Source organism: Artemia sp. Qi Xiang Cuo, chromosome 16 (genome assembly GCF_049724085.1).
Source record: "Artemia sp. Qi Xiang Cuo chromosome 16, ASM4972408v1, whole genome shotgun sequence".
In the NCBI taxonomy this organism is placed as follows: Eukaryota; Metazoa; Arthropoda; class Branchiopoda; order Anostraca; family Artemiidae; genus Artemia; species Artemia sp. Qi Xiang Cuo.
This window is the reverse complement of record NC_142809.1, coordinates 31,777,170-31,797,110: the sequence shown is the minus strand read 5'-3', so window position 1 is coordinate 31,797,110 and position 19,941 is coordinate 31,777,170. Positions and strand designations below refer to the sequence as shown.

The window sequence follows — 19,941 nt, the reverse complement described above, 5'->3', positions numbered from 1 at the left end:
TGTGTGTGTAAGTTTTTGTGTGTGTAAGTTTTTGTGTGTGTGTGTAAGTTTTTGTGTGTGTGTATGTTTTTGTGTGTGTGTAATTTTTTGTGTGTGTGTATTTATTTTTGTGTGTGTAAGTTTTTTTGTGTGTGTATGTTTGTTTGCTTGTGTACGTTTTTGTGTGTGTGTATGATTGTGTGTTTTTTTAAATTTTTTTATGTGTGTGTGTATGTTTTTGTGTGTGTGTAAATTTTTGAGTGTTTGTAAGTTTTTGTGTGTGTGTGTAAGTTTTTGTTTGTTTTTAAGTTTTTATGTGTGTTTTAGTTTGTTTGTGTGTGTTTGTTTGTGTGTGTGTGTATGTTCTTTGTGTGGGTGTTTGTTTGTATGTGTGTGTGTTTGTTTTTGTGTGTGTGTGTAAGTGTTTGTTTGTGTTGTTGTTTTTGTTTGTTTTATTTTTTTTTTGTTTTTATTTTATTTTGCGTGTGTGTAATTTTGTGATTGTGTGTAATTTTTTGTGTATGTTTAATTTTTTTTGTGTGTAAGTTTTTGTGTGTGTGTGTGTGTAAGTTTTTGTGTGTGTGTAAGTTGTTGTGTGTGTGTAAGTTTTTGTGTGTGTGTAAGTTTTTGTGTGTGTGTAAGGTTTTGTGTGTGTGTAAGTTTTTGTGTAGAGCTAACAATATGGTCTAGATTGGACGTAGGACCAGATTGGTGGGTATACGAAAAGTCCAGGTTTTTCGGGTGAATAGTAAAACGGTTCTCAAGTATCCCTATTAGAATGCAACACCGACCGTTTTGGGCACTAATATCAACTTCTAAATTACAGTTCAAGTCACCCACGATTATACACTCAAGGGACTCGCGCTCGGCTTTCTTAAGGCAACGGGCTAGTTTGGCAGCACTTATAGCAAAAGTACTATCAGATTTGTCGTCACGGTAATCAGTTGGAAGGTACACATTTATAACTAGCAGGTTATTTGGTCTAGTTGCAAGAAAATTTTCACTGTTATCATATACTTCGCACGCGAGACGATTTAAAGATTTTTTTTTTATTATTAATTAAAAAAAACTTTTTCCACAAAATAGGTTTTTCAAAGAAAAGTAAAGAACTCCATTAAACAAAAATGAGCAAAAATGAAATCAAATAATCTACCAAGCGTGAAACTAGTACAAATCAGCATTGATAAATAAATTAAACCCAAAACGATGTGGGCACAATGTGTTTTGTCTCCACCCGGGCACTTCGTATCGAATAGGTTGTCGTAGAAACTTCGAAAAGGGCTCATTCGATTGGAAATGGGAGTGGCTAGTGCCCTTTTTAATAGTTGAAAGTGATTGGAGGGCAACTAGCCCCCCCCCCCACGCCCATCATTCCCCCAAACACATCCAATTAAAATTTTGAGATAGCTATTTTGTTCAGCGTAGTTGATTTTCACATAGAAAATATTTTTTTGAGGAGGACACTCCCCCACAGCCCTCAGGGCAAGGGTTTTAAGTTACGCCCTGGGGGTATATAAGGTTTATAAAGAAGGTGTTGTTGTAGAGACTTCAAAAAAGGCTCATTGGATTTGAAGTTCGATGGGCTAGTACCCTTTTTAATAGTCGAAAGTGATTGGTGGGCAACTAGCCCCCCCCCCCCCCAAGCCGATCATTCCCCCAAATACATCCAATCAAAATTTTGAGATAGCCATTTTGTTCAGCGTAGTTGATTTTCAGATAGAAAATATGTTTTTGAGGAGGACACTCCCCCACAACCCTCAGGGCAAGGGTTTTAAGATATGCCCTGGGGGCATATAAGGTTTTATAGAAGCCGTTGTCGTAGAAACTTAAAAACAGGCTCATTTGATTGGAAATTGAAAGAGCTAGTACCCTTTTTAATAGTCGAAAGTGATTGGAGAGCAACTAGCCCCCCCCCCTCATTCCCCCAAACATATCCAATCAAAATTTTGAGATAGCCCTTTTGTTCAGCGTAGTTGATGTACAGATAGAAAATATATTTTTGAGTAAGACACTCCCCCAGATCCCTCAAGACAAGGGTTTTAAGTTATGCCCTGGGGGTATATAAGGTTTTTATCGAAGGCATAGTCGTAGAAAATTCAAAATAGGTTCATTCGATTGGAATTTCAAAGGGTTAGTACTCTTTTTAATAGTATAAAGTGATTGGAGGGTAACTAGCCCCCGCCCCACGCCCATCATTCCCCCAAACACATCCAATCAAAATTTTTAGATAGCCATTTTGTTCAGCGTAGTTGATTTCCAGATATAAAATATGTTTTTGAGGAGAACACTCCCTCACAACCCTCAGGGCAAGGGTTTTAGGTTATGGCCTCAGGGCATATAATTTTTTTTTTTATAGAAGGCTTTGTCGTAGAAACTTCAAAACAGGCTTTTTTCGATTGGAAATTCAAAGGGCTAGTACCCTTTTTAATAGTCGAAAGTGATTGGAGGGCAAATAGCCCCCCCCCCCCTATGCCCATCATTCCCCCGAACACATCCAATCAAAATTTTGAGATAGCCATTTTGTTCAACGTAGTTTTAAGTTCTAGAAATTAAGTCTTTGAGGATGATAACCTCCTCACAGCCCTCAGGAGAACAGTTGTAAGTTATGCCCTGGGGGGCATATAAAGTTTTGATAGAACGTATTGTCGTAGAAACTTCAAAAAGGGCTCATTTGATTAGAAATTGAAATGGCTTGTGTCCTTTTTAATAGTCGAAAGTAATTTGAAGGCAACTAACACTCCTTCCATGCCCACCATTTCCCCAAACACATCAAATAAAAATTTTGAAACAGTAATTTTGGTCCACGCAGTTTAAAGTTCATAAAATTATACCTTTGAGTATAAAACTATGTTCACAGTATTCAGGGAACGGGTTATAAGTTATGCCCTGAAGGCAAATAACTTTTTATTGAAATCTTTGTGGTAGAAACTTGAAAAAGGGCTCATTCGATTTAAAATTCAAGGGTCTAGTGCCCTTTTTAATAGTCGAAAGTGATTTGAGGGAAACTAGCCCCCCTCTCTCGCCCATCTTTTTCCCAAACACATCCAATCAAAATTTTTAGATAGCCTTTTTGTTCAGTGTTTTGGATTTCCAGATAGAAATTATGTTTTTGAGGAGAACACTCCTCCACAGCCCTCGGGGCAAGGGTTGTAAGTTATGCCCTGGGGGCATATAAGGCTTTTACTGAACGCGTCGTCGTAGAAACTTCAAAAATAACTCGTTCGATTGGAAATTGAAATGGCTAGTGCCCTTTTTAATAGTCGAAAGTGATTGGCAGGCAACAAACACCCCTTCCATTTCCCCAAACATATCCGATCAAAATTTCTTGATAGCCATTTTGTTCCACGAAGTTTAAAGTTCAGGAAATTATATATTTAAGCAGGACACTCTCCCCATAGTCTTCAGGTCATGTGTTTTTAGTTTTGCCCCGGGGGCATATAAGGTTTTTTTTGAAATGGGTAACTAACCCCCCTCTCACGCCGACCATTTCCCCAAACACATCCAATCAAAATTTTAAGATATCCATTTTGTTCAACATAGTCGAAAATTCTAGAAATTAGGTCTTTTAGGATAAAAGCCCCAGCAGAGCTTTCAGTGCAATGGGTGTAATTTGTACCCTGGGGGCATATAAGGTTTATATTGAAAGTTGTTGCAGAAATTTCAAAAAGAGCTCATTTTATTGGAAATTGAAATTGCCCTTTTTAATTGTCGAAAGTGAGTGGAGAGTGATTAACCCCCCTCTCACGCTCCATTTCCCCAAACACATTCAATCAAAGTTTAGAGATAGCCATTTTTTCAACGTAGTTGAAAGTTCTGGAAATAATGTATTTAAGAATGACAAACCCCCGAGAGTCCCCAGGGCAAAGGTTGTAAGTTCTACCCAGGGGACATATAAGGTTTTTAATGATAGAGTTGTCGTAAAAACTTCAAAAGGGGCTCGTTCAATTGGAAATTGAGAGGGGTAGTGCCCTTTTTAATAGTTATAAGTGATCGGACGGTAACTAACCCCTCTCTCACGCTCACCATTCCCCCAAACACATCCAATCAAAATTTTCAGATAGCCATTTTGTTCAACGTAGTAAAAATGTCTGGAAATTAGGTCTGTAAGGATGACAACCCCCCCACCCAGCCCTTAGGACGAGGGTTGTAAGTTATCCCCTGGGGGCATATATAAGGCTTTTATTGAAAGCGTTGTCGTAGAAATTTCAAAAGGGCTCATTTGATTGGAAATTGAAAGGGCTAGTGCCTTTTTTAATACTTGAAAGTGATTGGAGAAAGACTAACGCACCTCTCAAGCCCATCATTTTCCCAAACACATCCAATCAAAATTTTGAGATAGCCATTTTACGTAACGTAGTTGAAAGTTCTGGAAATTAGGTCTTAGAGGGTGACAACCACCCTCACAGCCCTTAGGGTAAGAGTTGTAATTTATGCCCTGGGGCCATATAAGGTGTTCATAGGAAGTGTTGTCTTAGAAACTCGAAAAAGGCTCATTCGATTGGAATTCGAAAGGCCTGGTGCCCTTTTTAATAGTCGAAAGTAATCGGAAGGCATGACATTTTTATAGTAAAGATCGATGTGGATATAATATATTATTTTTTTGTTGTTGTTGTTGTTTAGACCAGGGCACTTTGTATCTAAGGAGTTGTCGTAGGAACTTCGAAAAGGGCTCATTCGATTGAAAATAGAAAGGGCTGATGTCCTTTTTAATAGTCGAAAGTGATTGGAGGGAAACTAATCCCCCTCCCACGTCCACCCTTTCATTTGACTTTATGTTTAAAAACTAAATGTTGCCATAAGATTAAATCAGAATGCACTGTGATATTGATAATTCTAAATAAGGCATCTCAGCAGTATCCCAAGAACGACTGAGGGTATTATTTTCAACTTTTGGGGCTGCTTCTGCTCTTAAAATTTAACCAAATCAAAATAGCGTAAATGTATCCAAGCTATCAAAGAAAGTAAACAGATATTTGTGCGAATAGTATCAAGTTTTCCATCTAAGGTTAAGTACACGAAGTAGAAAACTAAATCAAGCACTGCTATTTGTGTCCAGATTTTCAAAAAGGTGTATATTGTTAAAAATTACTGGAAAATTATATCCAAAATACAAACTGCAGTCCAAACTATAATGTCTTAAAAAAACAAAATGATTTAAAGTATTATTTTCTTTTTCCCTGAAAAGACTATACCAATATAAAACAAACAGAAATTCATTAAAAAAACTTTTTCCACAAAATAAGTTTTTCAAAGAAAAATAAAGAACTCCATTAAACAAAAAATTAGCAAAAATAAAATAATCACACACAATAACTTACACACACACAAAAACTTACACACACACACACACAAAAACTTACACACACACAAAAAAAAAATTACACACACAAAAAAACTTACACACACACAAAAACTTACACACACACAAAAACTTACACACAAAAACTTACACACAAAAACTTACACACACACGAAAACTTACACACACATATACACACAAACTTACACACACACAAAAACTTACACACACACAAAAACTTACACACACACACAAAACTTTTACACACACACACAAAAAATAAAAAAAACACACAAAAACTTACAAACACACAAAAACTTACACACACATAAAAACTTACACAAACAAAAATACTAACATGCACAAAACAACTAACACCCACACCAAATCTTACACTCACACAAAAACTTAAACTCACAAAAAAACTTACACTCATAAAAAAACTAACACACACAAAAAAACTTAAACACACACAAAAACTTACACACATACAAAAAATTACACACACACAAAAACTAACACACAAAAACTTAAAAACAAACAAAAACTTACAAACAAACAAAAAATTACACAAACACAAAAAATTACACACACACAAAAAATAACAAACACACACAAAAAATTAAACACAAAAAAAAATTACACACACAAAAACTAACACACACACAAAAACTTGCAAACACAAAAAAACTTACACAAACACAAAAACTTACACACACAAAAACTTACACACACACACACAAAAATTTACACACACACAAAAAAAAACACACACACACACAAAAACTTACACACACACACAAACAATCTTACACACACAAAAAAACTTACACACACACAAAAACTTACACACACACAAACACAAAAACTTACACACACACAAAAACAAACACAAACACAGAAACGTACACGCACACAAAACTTACGAACAAAAAAAAAATTAAACACACAAAAAAAAATAAACACACACAAAAACTTACACACACACACAAAAAAACTTAAACACAAGAAAAAAATTACAAAAACAAAAATAAGTACACACACACAAAAACTTACACACATACAAAAAATTACTCAAACACTAAAACTTACACACAAAAACTTAAACACACAAAAATACTTACACACACACACAAAAACTTAAAAACACAAAAAAACTTACACACACACAAAAACTTACACACACACAAAAACTAACAAACACAAAACAACTAACACACACACACAAAAACTTACACACACACAAAAACTTACACACACAAAAACTTACACACACACAAAAACTTACACACACACAACAACTTACACACACACAACAACTTACAGACACACACAAAAACTTACACACACACAAAAACTTACGCACACACACAAAAACTGACACACACAAAAACTTATACACACACAAAAACTAACACACACACACAAAAACATACACACACACAAAAAATAACACACACAAACACACAAAAAAACTTATACACACACACAAAAAAAATTACAAAAAAAAAAAAAACTTACACACACACAAAAATTTACACACAAACAAAAACTTACACAAACACATACACACAAACTTACACACACACAAAAACTTACACACACACAAAAACTTACACACACACATAAAACTTACACACACAAAAACTTACACACACAAAAAAAACTTACACACTCACAAAAACCTACACACACACAGAAACTCACACACAAAAAAAAACTAACACACACAAACAAAATTACACACATACACACAAAAACTAACACACACACAAAAACTCATAAACACAAACAAAAACTAAAACACACACAAAAAAACTTAAACACACACACACACAAAAACTAACACACACACAATAACTCACACACACACAAAAACTTACACACATATACAATCTTACACGCACACAAAAACTTACACACACAAAAAAACTTACACACACACACACAAAAACTTACACACACACACAAAAACTTACACACACACACAAAAACTGACACACAAAATAAAAAACTTACACACACACAATAACTTACACACACACAAAAACTTACACACACATAAAAACTTACACACACACAAAAAAAACTTACACACACACAAAAACTTACACACACAAAAAAAATTACACACACACAAAAACTTACACACACAAAAAAATACTTAAACACAAAAAAAAATTACACAAACAAACAAAAAATTAAAAACAAAAAAAAAATTATAAAAACACAAAAAAAATTATAAACACAAAAAAAATTACACAAACAAAAAAAACTTACACACAAATAAAAAATTACACAAAAAAAAAAAATTAAAAACAAATACAAACAAAAACTTACACACACACACACAAAAACTTACACACACACACAAAAACTTACACACACACAGAAACTTACACACACACAAAAACTTACACAAAAACTTACACACACAAAAAATTGCACACACACACAAAACTTACACACACAAAAAAAAATTGCACACACAAACTTACACACACACGAAAACTTACACACACACAAAAACTTACACACACACACAAAAACTGACACACAAAAACAAACAAACACACAAAAAAACTTACACACACACAAAAACTTACACACACACGAAAACTTACACACACACACACACACAAACTTACACAAACACAAAAACTTACACACACACAAAAACTTATACACACACACAAAACTTACACACACACACACAGACACTTACACACACACACACAAAAACTAACACACTCACAAAAACTTACACACACACAAAAAATTACACACACACAAAAACTTGCACACGCACACACAAAAAAAAAACTTACACACACACAAAAACTTACACACTTACAAAAACTTACACACACAAAAAAACTTACACACACACAAAAACTTACACACAAACAAAAACTTACACACACACAAAAACTTACAAACATACAAAAACTTCCTGAAACGCAAAAACTTACACACACAAACTTACACACACAAAAATACTTACACACACATAACAACTTACACACACACAAAAACTTACACACACACACAAAAACTTACACACACACACAAAACTTACACACACAAAAACTTACACACACACAAAAACTTACACACACACAAAAACTTAAACACACACAAAAACTTACACACACACAAAAACTTACACACACACAAAAACTTACACACACAAAAACTTACACACACACAAAAACTTACACACACACACAAAAACTTACACACACACACACACAAAAAGTTACACACACAAAAAAACTTACACACACAAACAAAAACACTAACACAAAAACAAAATATAACACACACAAACAAAATTAAACACACAAAAAAAATAACACACAAAAAAAAAAATTAACACACGCAAAAAAACTGACACACACACACAAACTTACACACACACATACACACAAACTTACACACACACAAAAACTTACACACACACAAAAACTTACACGCACGCAAAAACTTACACACACACAAAAACTTACACACACACACAAAAACTTAAACACACAAAAACTAACACACAAAAAAAAACTTACACATACACACAAACTAGCAAAAAATAAAATACGTAAACACGCAACATAAATAACAAACATAAAAAAACTTACAGACACGCAAAAACTTACACACAAAAACTAACAAAAAAAAAAATACTAACACAACAAAAAATAATAACAAACACACAAACAAAATAACACACACATAAAAACTTACACACACACAAAAAATTACACGCACACAAAAACTTACACAGACACAAAAACTTAAACACACAAAACTTACACACACAAAAACTTACACACACACAAAAACTTACACACACACAAAAACTAACAGACACACACAAAAACTTACACACACACAAAAACTTACACATACACAAAAAATCTTACACACACAAAAAAGCTTACACACACACAAAAACTTACACACAAACAAAAACTTACACACACACAAAAAAACTTACACACACAAAAAAACTTACACAAACACAAAAACTTACACACACAAAAACTTACACACACACAAAAACTTACACACACACAAAAAATTACACGCACACAAAAAATTACAAACAAAAAAAAAATTACACAAACAAAAACTTACACACAAAAAAAAACTTGCACACAAAAAAAAAATGAAACACACACAAAAACTTACACACACATAAAAACTTACACACACACACACAAAAAAACTTACACACACAAAAAAAATAACACAAACACAAAACTAACAAACACAAAAAAATTACACACACACAAACTTACACACACAAAAACTTACACACACACAAAAACTTACATACACAACAAAAACTTACACACACACAAAAACTTACACACAAACAAAAACTTACACACACAAAAACTTACACACACACAAAAACTAACACACACACAAAAACTTACACACACACACACACAAAAACTTACACACACACAAAAAAAATCTCACACACACAAAAAAACTTACACACACAAAAACTTACACACACACAAAAACTTACACACACACACACAAACACTTACACAAAAAAACTAACACACACAAAAAAAAACTAACACACACAAACTTACACACAAACACAAACTAACACACACACAGAAACTTACACACATAAACTTACACACACACAAAAAATCTTACACACACAAAAAAAAAAACAAACACACAAAAAATTACACACAAATAAAAAATTACACACACACACACAAAAACTTACACAAAAAAAATTACACACACACAAAAAAATTACAAAAACAAAAAAAACTTACACAAAAACAAAAACTTGCAAACACAAAAAAACTTACACACACACGCTAATAAACTAACAAACACAAAAAACATAGACACACACACAAAAACTAACCTACACAAACACACTTAAACACAAAAAAAACTTACAAACACAAACAAAATAACGCACACAAAAAAAATTTCACACACACGCAAAAATAACACACACAAAAAAAAATTGCACACACACACACAAAAACTTACACACACAATAAAACTTACACACAAACAAAAACTTACACACACACAAAAAAACTTACACACAAAAACTTACACACACACAAAAAAACTTACACACACACAAAAAATAACACAAACACACACTAAAACATACACACACACATACACAAAAACTAACACACACACACAAACTTACACACACACAAAAACTTACACACACACACAAAACTTACACACACACACAAAAAAACTTACACACACACACACAAAAAAACTTACACACACACAAAAACTTACACACCCACAAAAACTTACACACACACAAAAACTGACACACGCACACAAAAACTGACACACACACAAAAACTTACACACTTACAAAAACTTACACACACACAAAAACTTAAACACTTACAAAAACTTACACACACACAAAAACTACAAAACACACAAAAAAAAACTTACACACACACAAATACTTAAACAAGCGACAAAACTTAAAAAAATAAAAAAAATACAAGAAACGCAAAAACTTACACACAAAAAATGAAACAAATAAAAATACTTACACACCCACAAAAACTTACACACACAAAAACTTACACACACACACAAACTTACACACACACACAAACTTACACACACACAAAAAACTTAAAAACACAAAAACATACAAACACACACAAACTTACACACACACAAAAACTTAAACACACAAAAAAAATTAAACACACGCAAATACTTACACACACAAAAACTTACACACACAAAAAAACTTAAACAAACACACAAACTAACACCAACACACACAAACACAGTTATAAAACAAAACACAATTAAAAAAACAAAAAAAATAACTTAAAAACACAAAAAAACTAAAACACACAAAAAAACTTACACACAAAAACTTACACACACAAACAAAAACAAACACACACAAAAAAACTAACAAACAAACACAAACAAAAACTAACACACACAAAAAAACTAACACACACAAAAAAACTTACACGCTCGCAAAAACCTACACACACACAAAAACACACACACACACAAAAACTGAAACACACAAAAACATACACAAACACAAAAAATTACACACACACAAAAACTTAAACAAAAACACATAATTGAAAAAACACAAATAATGAAAAACATAAAAAATCATACAAACACTAAAAAAATTAAATACAAAAAATTACAAAAAAAAAAAAACTAAGAAAACCACAAATAATAAAACACACACAAACAAAATAAAAAAAACATAAAAAATAACACACACACAAAAACTTACACACAAAAACTTACACACACAAAAAAACTTACACACACACAAAACTTACACACACACAAAAACTTAAACACACACACAAAAACTCACACACACACAAAAACTAACACACACACATACAAACTTACACACACACACAAAAAAACTTACACAAACAAAACAACTTACACACACACAAAAACTTACACACACACAAAAACTTAAACACACACAAAAAAACAGACACACACAAAAAAAATTACACACACAAACAAACTTACACACACACACACACAAAAACTTACACACACACAAAAACTAACACACACACAAAAACTTACACCCACGCAAAAACTTACACACACAAAAAAACTTAAACACACAAAAAATTACACAAAAAAAAAAACTTACAAATAAAAAAAAACTTAAAAGAACAAATTAACTTAAACACACACACAAACTAACACACAAACACAAAAAATATTAAAAACACAAAAAAACAAACAAACACACAAAACTTACACACACAAAAAACTTACACACACAAAAACTTACACGCACAAAAACTTACACACACACAACAACTTACAGACACACACAAAAACTTACACACACACAAAAACTTACACACACACAAAAACTTACACACACAAAAACTTACACACACACAAAAAGTGAAACACAAACAAAAACTTACACACACAAAAAAACTGAAACACACACAAAAGCTTACAAACACACACACAAAAAATTACACACACACACAAAAAATCTTACACACACAAAAAATATTACACACACACAAAAACTTACACACACACACACAAAAACTTACGCACAAAAACTTACACACACACAAAAAAACTAACACACACAAAAACTTACACACACACATACACACATACTTACACACACACACAAAAACTTACACACACACAAAAACTTACACACACACAAAAACTTACACACACAAAAAAACCTACACACACACAAAAACACACACACACAAAAAAACTTACACACACACAAAAACTTACACAAACACAAAAAAAAACTAACACACACACACAAAAAATTAAACACACATACAAAAACTTACACAAACAAAAAAAATGACACACACACACAGACAAAAATTTACACACACAAAAAATCTTACACACAAACAAAAACTTACACACACACAAAGACTTACACGCACACAAAAACTTACACACACACAAAAACTTACACGCACAAACACAAAAACTTACACACACAAAAACTTACACACACAAAAAAAAACTTACACACACACAAAAACTTACACACACACAAATACTTACACACACATAAAAACTTACACACACACACAAAAACTTACACACACACAAAAAAACTAACACACACACAAAAATAATTGCACACACCAACACAAAAACTAAAACAAACACAAAAAAAACTTACACACACACAAAAATACTTAAAAACACAAAAAAACTTACACACACACAAAAACTTACACAAACAAAAACAACTTACACACACACACAAAAAACTTACACACACAAAAAAAAACTTACACATTCAAAAAAAGTAACCCACTCATAAAAACATTCACACACACAATCTAACACACACACACACAAAAACTAACAAACTCACAAAAAAACTAACACAAACATAAAAACGTACACACACACAAAAACTTACACACAACCAAAAACTTGTACACGTAAACAACCTAACACACACTCAAAACTTACACACACAAAAACTTACACACACACACAGAAACTCACACATACACAAAAAGTAACACAAACACACAAACACTTACACACAAAAAAACAAAATCTAAAACACAAAAAACATAATACACACACAAAACAACTTACACACACACAAAAACTATCACACACACAAAAAAACTTAAACACACAAAAAAACATACACGCACAAGCAAACAGACACACACATATACACACAAACTAACACACACACAAAAACTTACACACACACAAAAACTTACACACACTCAAAAACTTACACACACACAAAAACTTAAACACACAAAAACTTACACACACAAAAAAACTTACACACACACAAAAACTTACACACACACAAAAACTTACACACACACAACAACTTACACACACACACACACAAACTTACACACACACAAAAACTAACAAACACACAAAACTTACACACACACAAAACTTACACACACAAAAACTAACACTCACAAAAACTTACACACACACAAAAACTTACATACACAAAAAAAACTTACACACACACAAAAACTTACACGCAAACAAAAACTTACACACACAAAAACTTACACACACACAAAAAGTTAAACACACACAAAAACTTACACACACACAAAAACTAACACACACACAAAAAATTACAAACACACACACACACACACAAAAACTTACACACACACACAAAAAATCTTACACACACAAAAAAACTTACACACACACAAAAACTTACACACACACACACAAAAACTTACGCACAAAAACTTACACACACACAAAAAAACTTACACACACAAAAACTTAAACACACACACACACACAAACTAACACACACACAAAAAAACTAACAAACACAAAAAAACTAACACACACAAAAAAACTTACACACTCACAAAAACCAACACACACAAAAAAACTAACACACAAAAAAAAACTTACACACACACAAAAACTTACACACACAAACAAAAAAACTGACACACACACACAAAAACATACACACACATAAAAAAACTTACACACACACAAAAACTTAAAAACACACACACACAAAAACTAACACAAACAAAAAAACTTACACACACACAAAAACTTACACACATACAAAGACTTACACGCACACAAAAACTTACACACACACAAAAACTTACACTCACAAACACAAAAACTTACACACACACAAAAACTTACACACACAAAAAAAAACTTACACACACACAAAACTTACACGCACATAAAAACTTACACACACATAAAAACTTACACACACACACAAAAACTTACACACACAAAAAAAAAAACTTACACAAACAAAAAAAAAATAAAACAAACTAACAAAAACTTAAACACAAACAAAAACTAACAAACTCAAAAAAATAATTACACACACAAAAAACTAAACAACAAAAAAAAATACTTACAAAAACAAAAAAAACTTAAAAAAAAACAAAAAACTAAAACAAAAACAAAAAAAATTACAAACACACAAATAATACCACACTCATAAAAAATTACACACACACACACACAAAAACTTACACACACACACACAAAAACTTACACACACACAAAAACTTACACACACACACAAAAACTAACACACACACAAAAACTAACAAAAACAAACAAACTAACAAACACAAAAAAACTTAAACAAACACAAACATAAACACACACAACAAATTAAACAAAAACACAAAACTAACACACACACAAAAAATTTCACACACAAAAACAAACTAACACACACAAAAAAAAATAAACACCCAAAAAAAAACTTACACACACACAAAAAAAATTACACACAAAAACTTACAGACATAAAAAAAATTAAACACAAACAAAAAAAACTTACACACACAAAAAAACTGACAAAAACAAAAAAAATAACACAAACAAAAAAACTTAAAAACAACAAAAAAACTTATACACACACAAAAACTAACACAAAAAAACAAAAAATAAACAACACAAAAAAAATTAAAAAAACACAAAAAAAACTTAAACACACAAAAAAAAAATTACACACACACAAAAAAACTACAGATAAAACAAAAAACTTACACACACACCAAAAAATAAAAAACTCACAAAAACTCAAACACACATAAAAAATTACACACACATAAAATATTACACACACAAAAAAACTTACACACACACACAAAAACTTACACAAAAACACAAAAACTTAAACCACCACAAAAACTTAAAAAAACAAAAAAAATAAAGAAAAAACAAAAAATAAAACACACACAAAAAATTGAACACACAAGAAAAACTTAAAAAAACACAAAAAATTGCACACAAACACAGACTAACCACCACAAAAAAAAATAAAACCACAAACAAAAACTTTCGCAAATGCAAAAACTTACACACAAACAAAAACTTACACAAATACAAAAGATAACACACACAAAAAAAAACTTACACAAGCACAAAAACTTACACATACACAAAACTTACAAACACAAAAAAACTTACACACACACAAAAACTTTTATGGGTGCTGGATGAAATAATCCAGCTCTTGCATTTCAACGAAAGAGATTCAAAATGAACTTTGAAAAATCGAGAGAATATACCTGTGACAAGGTAAACCGCAACAAACCACTACTGAAATATTCCAACCCTTGCATTTCAAGGAAAGAAATTCAAAATGAACTTTGAAAAATCAAGTGAATGTAACTGTGACAAAGTAAACCACGACATAACACTACTGAAATATTCCAACTCTTGCATTTCAACGAAAGAGATTTAAAATGAACTTTGAAAAATCAAGAGAATGTAACTGTGATATGGTAAACCACGACAAAACACTATTTAAATATTCCAACTCTCACATTTCAACGAAAGAAATCGAAAATGAACTTTGAAAAATCAAGAGAATGTAACTGTGAAATGGTAAACCACGATAAACCACTACTGAAATATTCCAACTGTCCTAGTCGATTACTTCATTCAATGCCCATATATGGACTCCCGTCATGACCTCCTGATATGGTTCTACCGATTATGTAATCAATTTCTCAGAAAATCCATTTGTCCTAGTTGATTACGTCATTCTTATGTCATGTGTCATGTGTTGTGTCATGTCCTAGTCGATTACGTCATTCAATGCCCATATATGGACTCCCGTCATGACCTCCTGATATGGTTCTACCGATTATGTAATCAATTTCTCAGATATCCAACTGTCCTAGTCGATTACGTCATTCAATGCCCATATATGGACTCCCGTCATGACCTCCTGATATGGTTCTACCGATTATGTAATCAATTTCTCAGAAATCCAACTGTCCTAGTCGATTACGTCATTCTATGCCCATATATGGACCCCCGTCATGACCTTCTGATAGGGTTCTACCGATTATGTAATCAATTTCTCAGAAATCCATTTGTCCTTTGTTGATTACGTCATTCTATGCCCATATATGGACTCCCGTCATGACCTTCTGATAGGGTTCTACTGATTATGTAATCAATTTCTCGGGAATTCTCTCCCTTCGATTACGCAATCAATATATCTCTTCCCCACCTTCCCCTTAGAAACAACAAATTAATTCCCCTTTCTTGAATCAATAATTCCCCTTAGAAACACGTGATCTAACTGTTTTCTATTTCTGGAAACTCATAACATTCGCCTCGAGCATGCACTTTGCCAAAACAACAACAACAACAAATCGACCTTGGAAAAAGAGGTCATTGACCCCATTAACCACGTGTTCTCCCTAGGGACTCTATGCCCATATTTGTTGCCCCATTCGGACCTTCTGAGGCCTTTCTACTATTGGACATGATCGTCTCTTGCTAGGTTGCTAGCTACCGCTGCAACCTGGATAATACAAAAACAGCAGCGCCAAAAACGGTGTTTTTCCTTTTAGTCCCACCTTTTCATCATCATAATTACTGATCACTAAGTGGTTCCATTTATTCATACTACCAAAAATAAATTTACCTGTAGAACTACAGAAACAGGTGTTTTTTTTTTTTAAGGAAAGTGACATTGCTTGTTATTATTGTCTATGGAGTTCAAATCTTTAATGAATTTTATTAGTTTTCCATTATTAGCGCAATTTGCAGTTTAAATAAATGATGAAACTCGGATCACAAGTTGTGAATGACCAAAGAAGATATCGTCGTGGTTTGAATCGTAATTTTTTTTGTCAACAAATTTGGAAGTGAACAAGTTCCTCTGGTTGATATGTTTCGCCTGTCATTAACTGAAGAGTATTTCTTTTGTGGGAAGTGAAAACAATTGGCTTGCCATGACTTGCACCTAAAATTATTCAGAACCTATAGCTCAAAACAGGCACGGACGATAGACTTGTATCTGGGGAAGAAGGGGGGGGGGGCTAAAAAAATGCTAAAATAGGGGAATTATTAGGAAAACAAAAGAAATTTCAGGACTATCTTCAATTTCTTCAGCTGGCTATGGGAGAGGGACGGACCGAAAGATCTGTCCCAGATATTTGAGCCAGGAAGGACCTGGCTCAAAAATTGTCTGTTGGGTGTTTGCTATTTTTTCATCTCAAAACCCTGACGGGGTACACCACGCTATATCCATAGTAATAATGCGTAAACCCTTTAATTAGTGCGATTACTATATTGACTCATGTTTAAGTCCAAAGCAGTGACGCCATCTTTTCTTTTGCTTTTATGTTGTCAATTCATTTATAGCTTAAAGTTAATTAGTTCAGTTTTCTTAGATATCTTGCGCCGTTATTTGCTATTTTCGATACAGGCGTCTGATTGTTACTTGTCAACGTACAAGGAATCGGATATCGGGATTTTCTATCATATTGGAGTTTCAGCGGGTTTTGCCTCCAGGCATAATTTGCGTTTGGGTATACCTAAGCTACCTTGTTCCCTCCTCCAGGGAGATAGGCAAGGAGCTGGACAGTCCAGAATTGGAATGAAATAACCTAATTGGCAACAAAGTTCCTACTCTGTCCAACATTTATTTGCTTCATAACAAAGTAAAGCCACGTTATTCACCTGTACACTATAATTTGTTGTGACCTTTTCTTATTTAAATCTTAAAATTAAAGCTATTCGAATCGGGAAACTTTAAAGTGATAAAGATTTCAAGTACCATTGGTTGGGGAAGACTCATAAGATAATGGAAGTGATCACATGTGTAAAATGACCGCAGTGTGCTAAGTAACAAAATTTACATGTATAGGATGACAATAGTGCGCTAAGTAGCAATAATTTACTCTTCATGTCTTTATCTTATTATTGTACTTTAGGTGTGCGATATTTTGTCGAAATCTAGCAGCCTCTTCAAAGGAAATAAATTTGGATTAATATTGGATAAAGGAACATATGATGCTATTTCTTTATCTGACAATGCTGTCGAGGCCAGAGGAAAATATGTGGAAAATATTCACAGTATTATGTTGCCTAACAGCTTCTTCCTAATAGCAACTTGTAATTGGACATTGGAAGAAATTGTACAAAGTTTTCTCCCTTGTGAGTGAGATTATTATATTTATTTTTTTCTATTTTTTTCATCTTCTTGTCAAGATTTATTATCAAAATGGAGTAGTTCTATGGACAGATTACACTACCGTAGAATCCTGTCAAAGTCGTTGAGTTGAAGTCTTAATCACACACTCCTTTTCATTCCATTTAATCTGCGAAATCAACATTGGGCTCCGGAGTGGATCCAAGGGGCTGGGGGACCCCCCCCCCCAAGATTTTTCTGGCACCCTCATTTGGTTTTTTCTCTTTGTTTGGCCTTTTTTTGAAATAAACTTGTCGATTGGCTAATTATTAGTACACTTATCACATTGCCCCCCCCCCCCGCATGATTTTGCTCTAGATCCGCCTTTGATGGACCCGGACCAAATTAGGCTACAAAGTAGTCATTAGCTCGAAAATGAACGGATACTTTTTTTTATTGTAGTACCACCTTCTTTAAAATTGTTTCACTCGCTTCTTTAGCATATAATCAGCTACAAAAAGATTGTTGGCAAAAATAATGATAAATTATCATGACTAAATCTCAGGGAGTGGGAGTTCGGTTAAGTTGTATACTAAAATTGTGAAATTAAAAAAAACCCTTATTTATTTATTTATTTTGGGAAGGGGATGAAGTACACCAAAATTGGTAATTAAACACTATGCTATATATATATATATATATATATATATATATATATATATATATATATATATATATATATATATATATATATATATATATATATATATATATATATATATATATATATATATATATATATGTATGTATGTATGAGGCGTGTTTTTTAATTAGGGTTCGTTTGATCAAAAGTACACAACGAATGATTATTTAAAAGAAGTAAATTTATTTTCAAAAAGTACATGTTTCACTCTATTTAACAGCATAGTTACCAAGTTTGTTGTAACACTTATCATACCTCTCAACTAATTTTGAAGTAACCTCTTTATAAAAACTTGCCGTCTGTTCCATTAACCAGGAATTCACTTACGTTTTTACGTCGTCATCATCATTGTATTGTTTACCACTGAGGTGTTGCTTGAGGTGGAGAAATGTATGGCTACCACTCGGCGCAAGATCAGGACTATATTGTGGGTGATCTAAAACGTCCCAGCCAAATCGTCCAACAAATTGCGGG

At 32.7% G+C, this 19,941-nt stretch overlaps 1 protein-coding gene across 2 annotated transcripts in view; it reads left to right on the top strand.

Annotated features, from left to right (window-relative positions):
- LOC148942789 (EEF1A lysine methyltransferase 2) overlaps positions 1-19,941 on the top strand; it is a 142,911-nt gene that overhangs the window by 45,241 nt on the left and 77,729 nt on the right. For both annotated transcript variants that reach the window (XM_089102526.1, XM_089102525.1), the window contains exon 5: positions 18,568-18,790. In XM_089102526.1, coding sequence (XP_088958652.1) covers positions 18,568-18,790 — 223 coding nt within the window. The remainder of the gene's footprint in view (positions 1-18,567; positions 18,791-19,941) is intronic.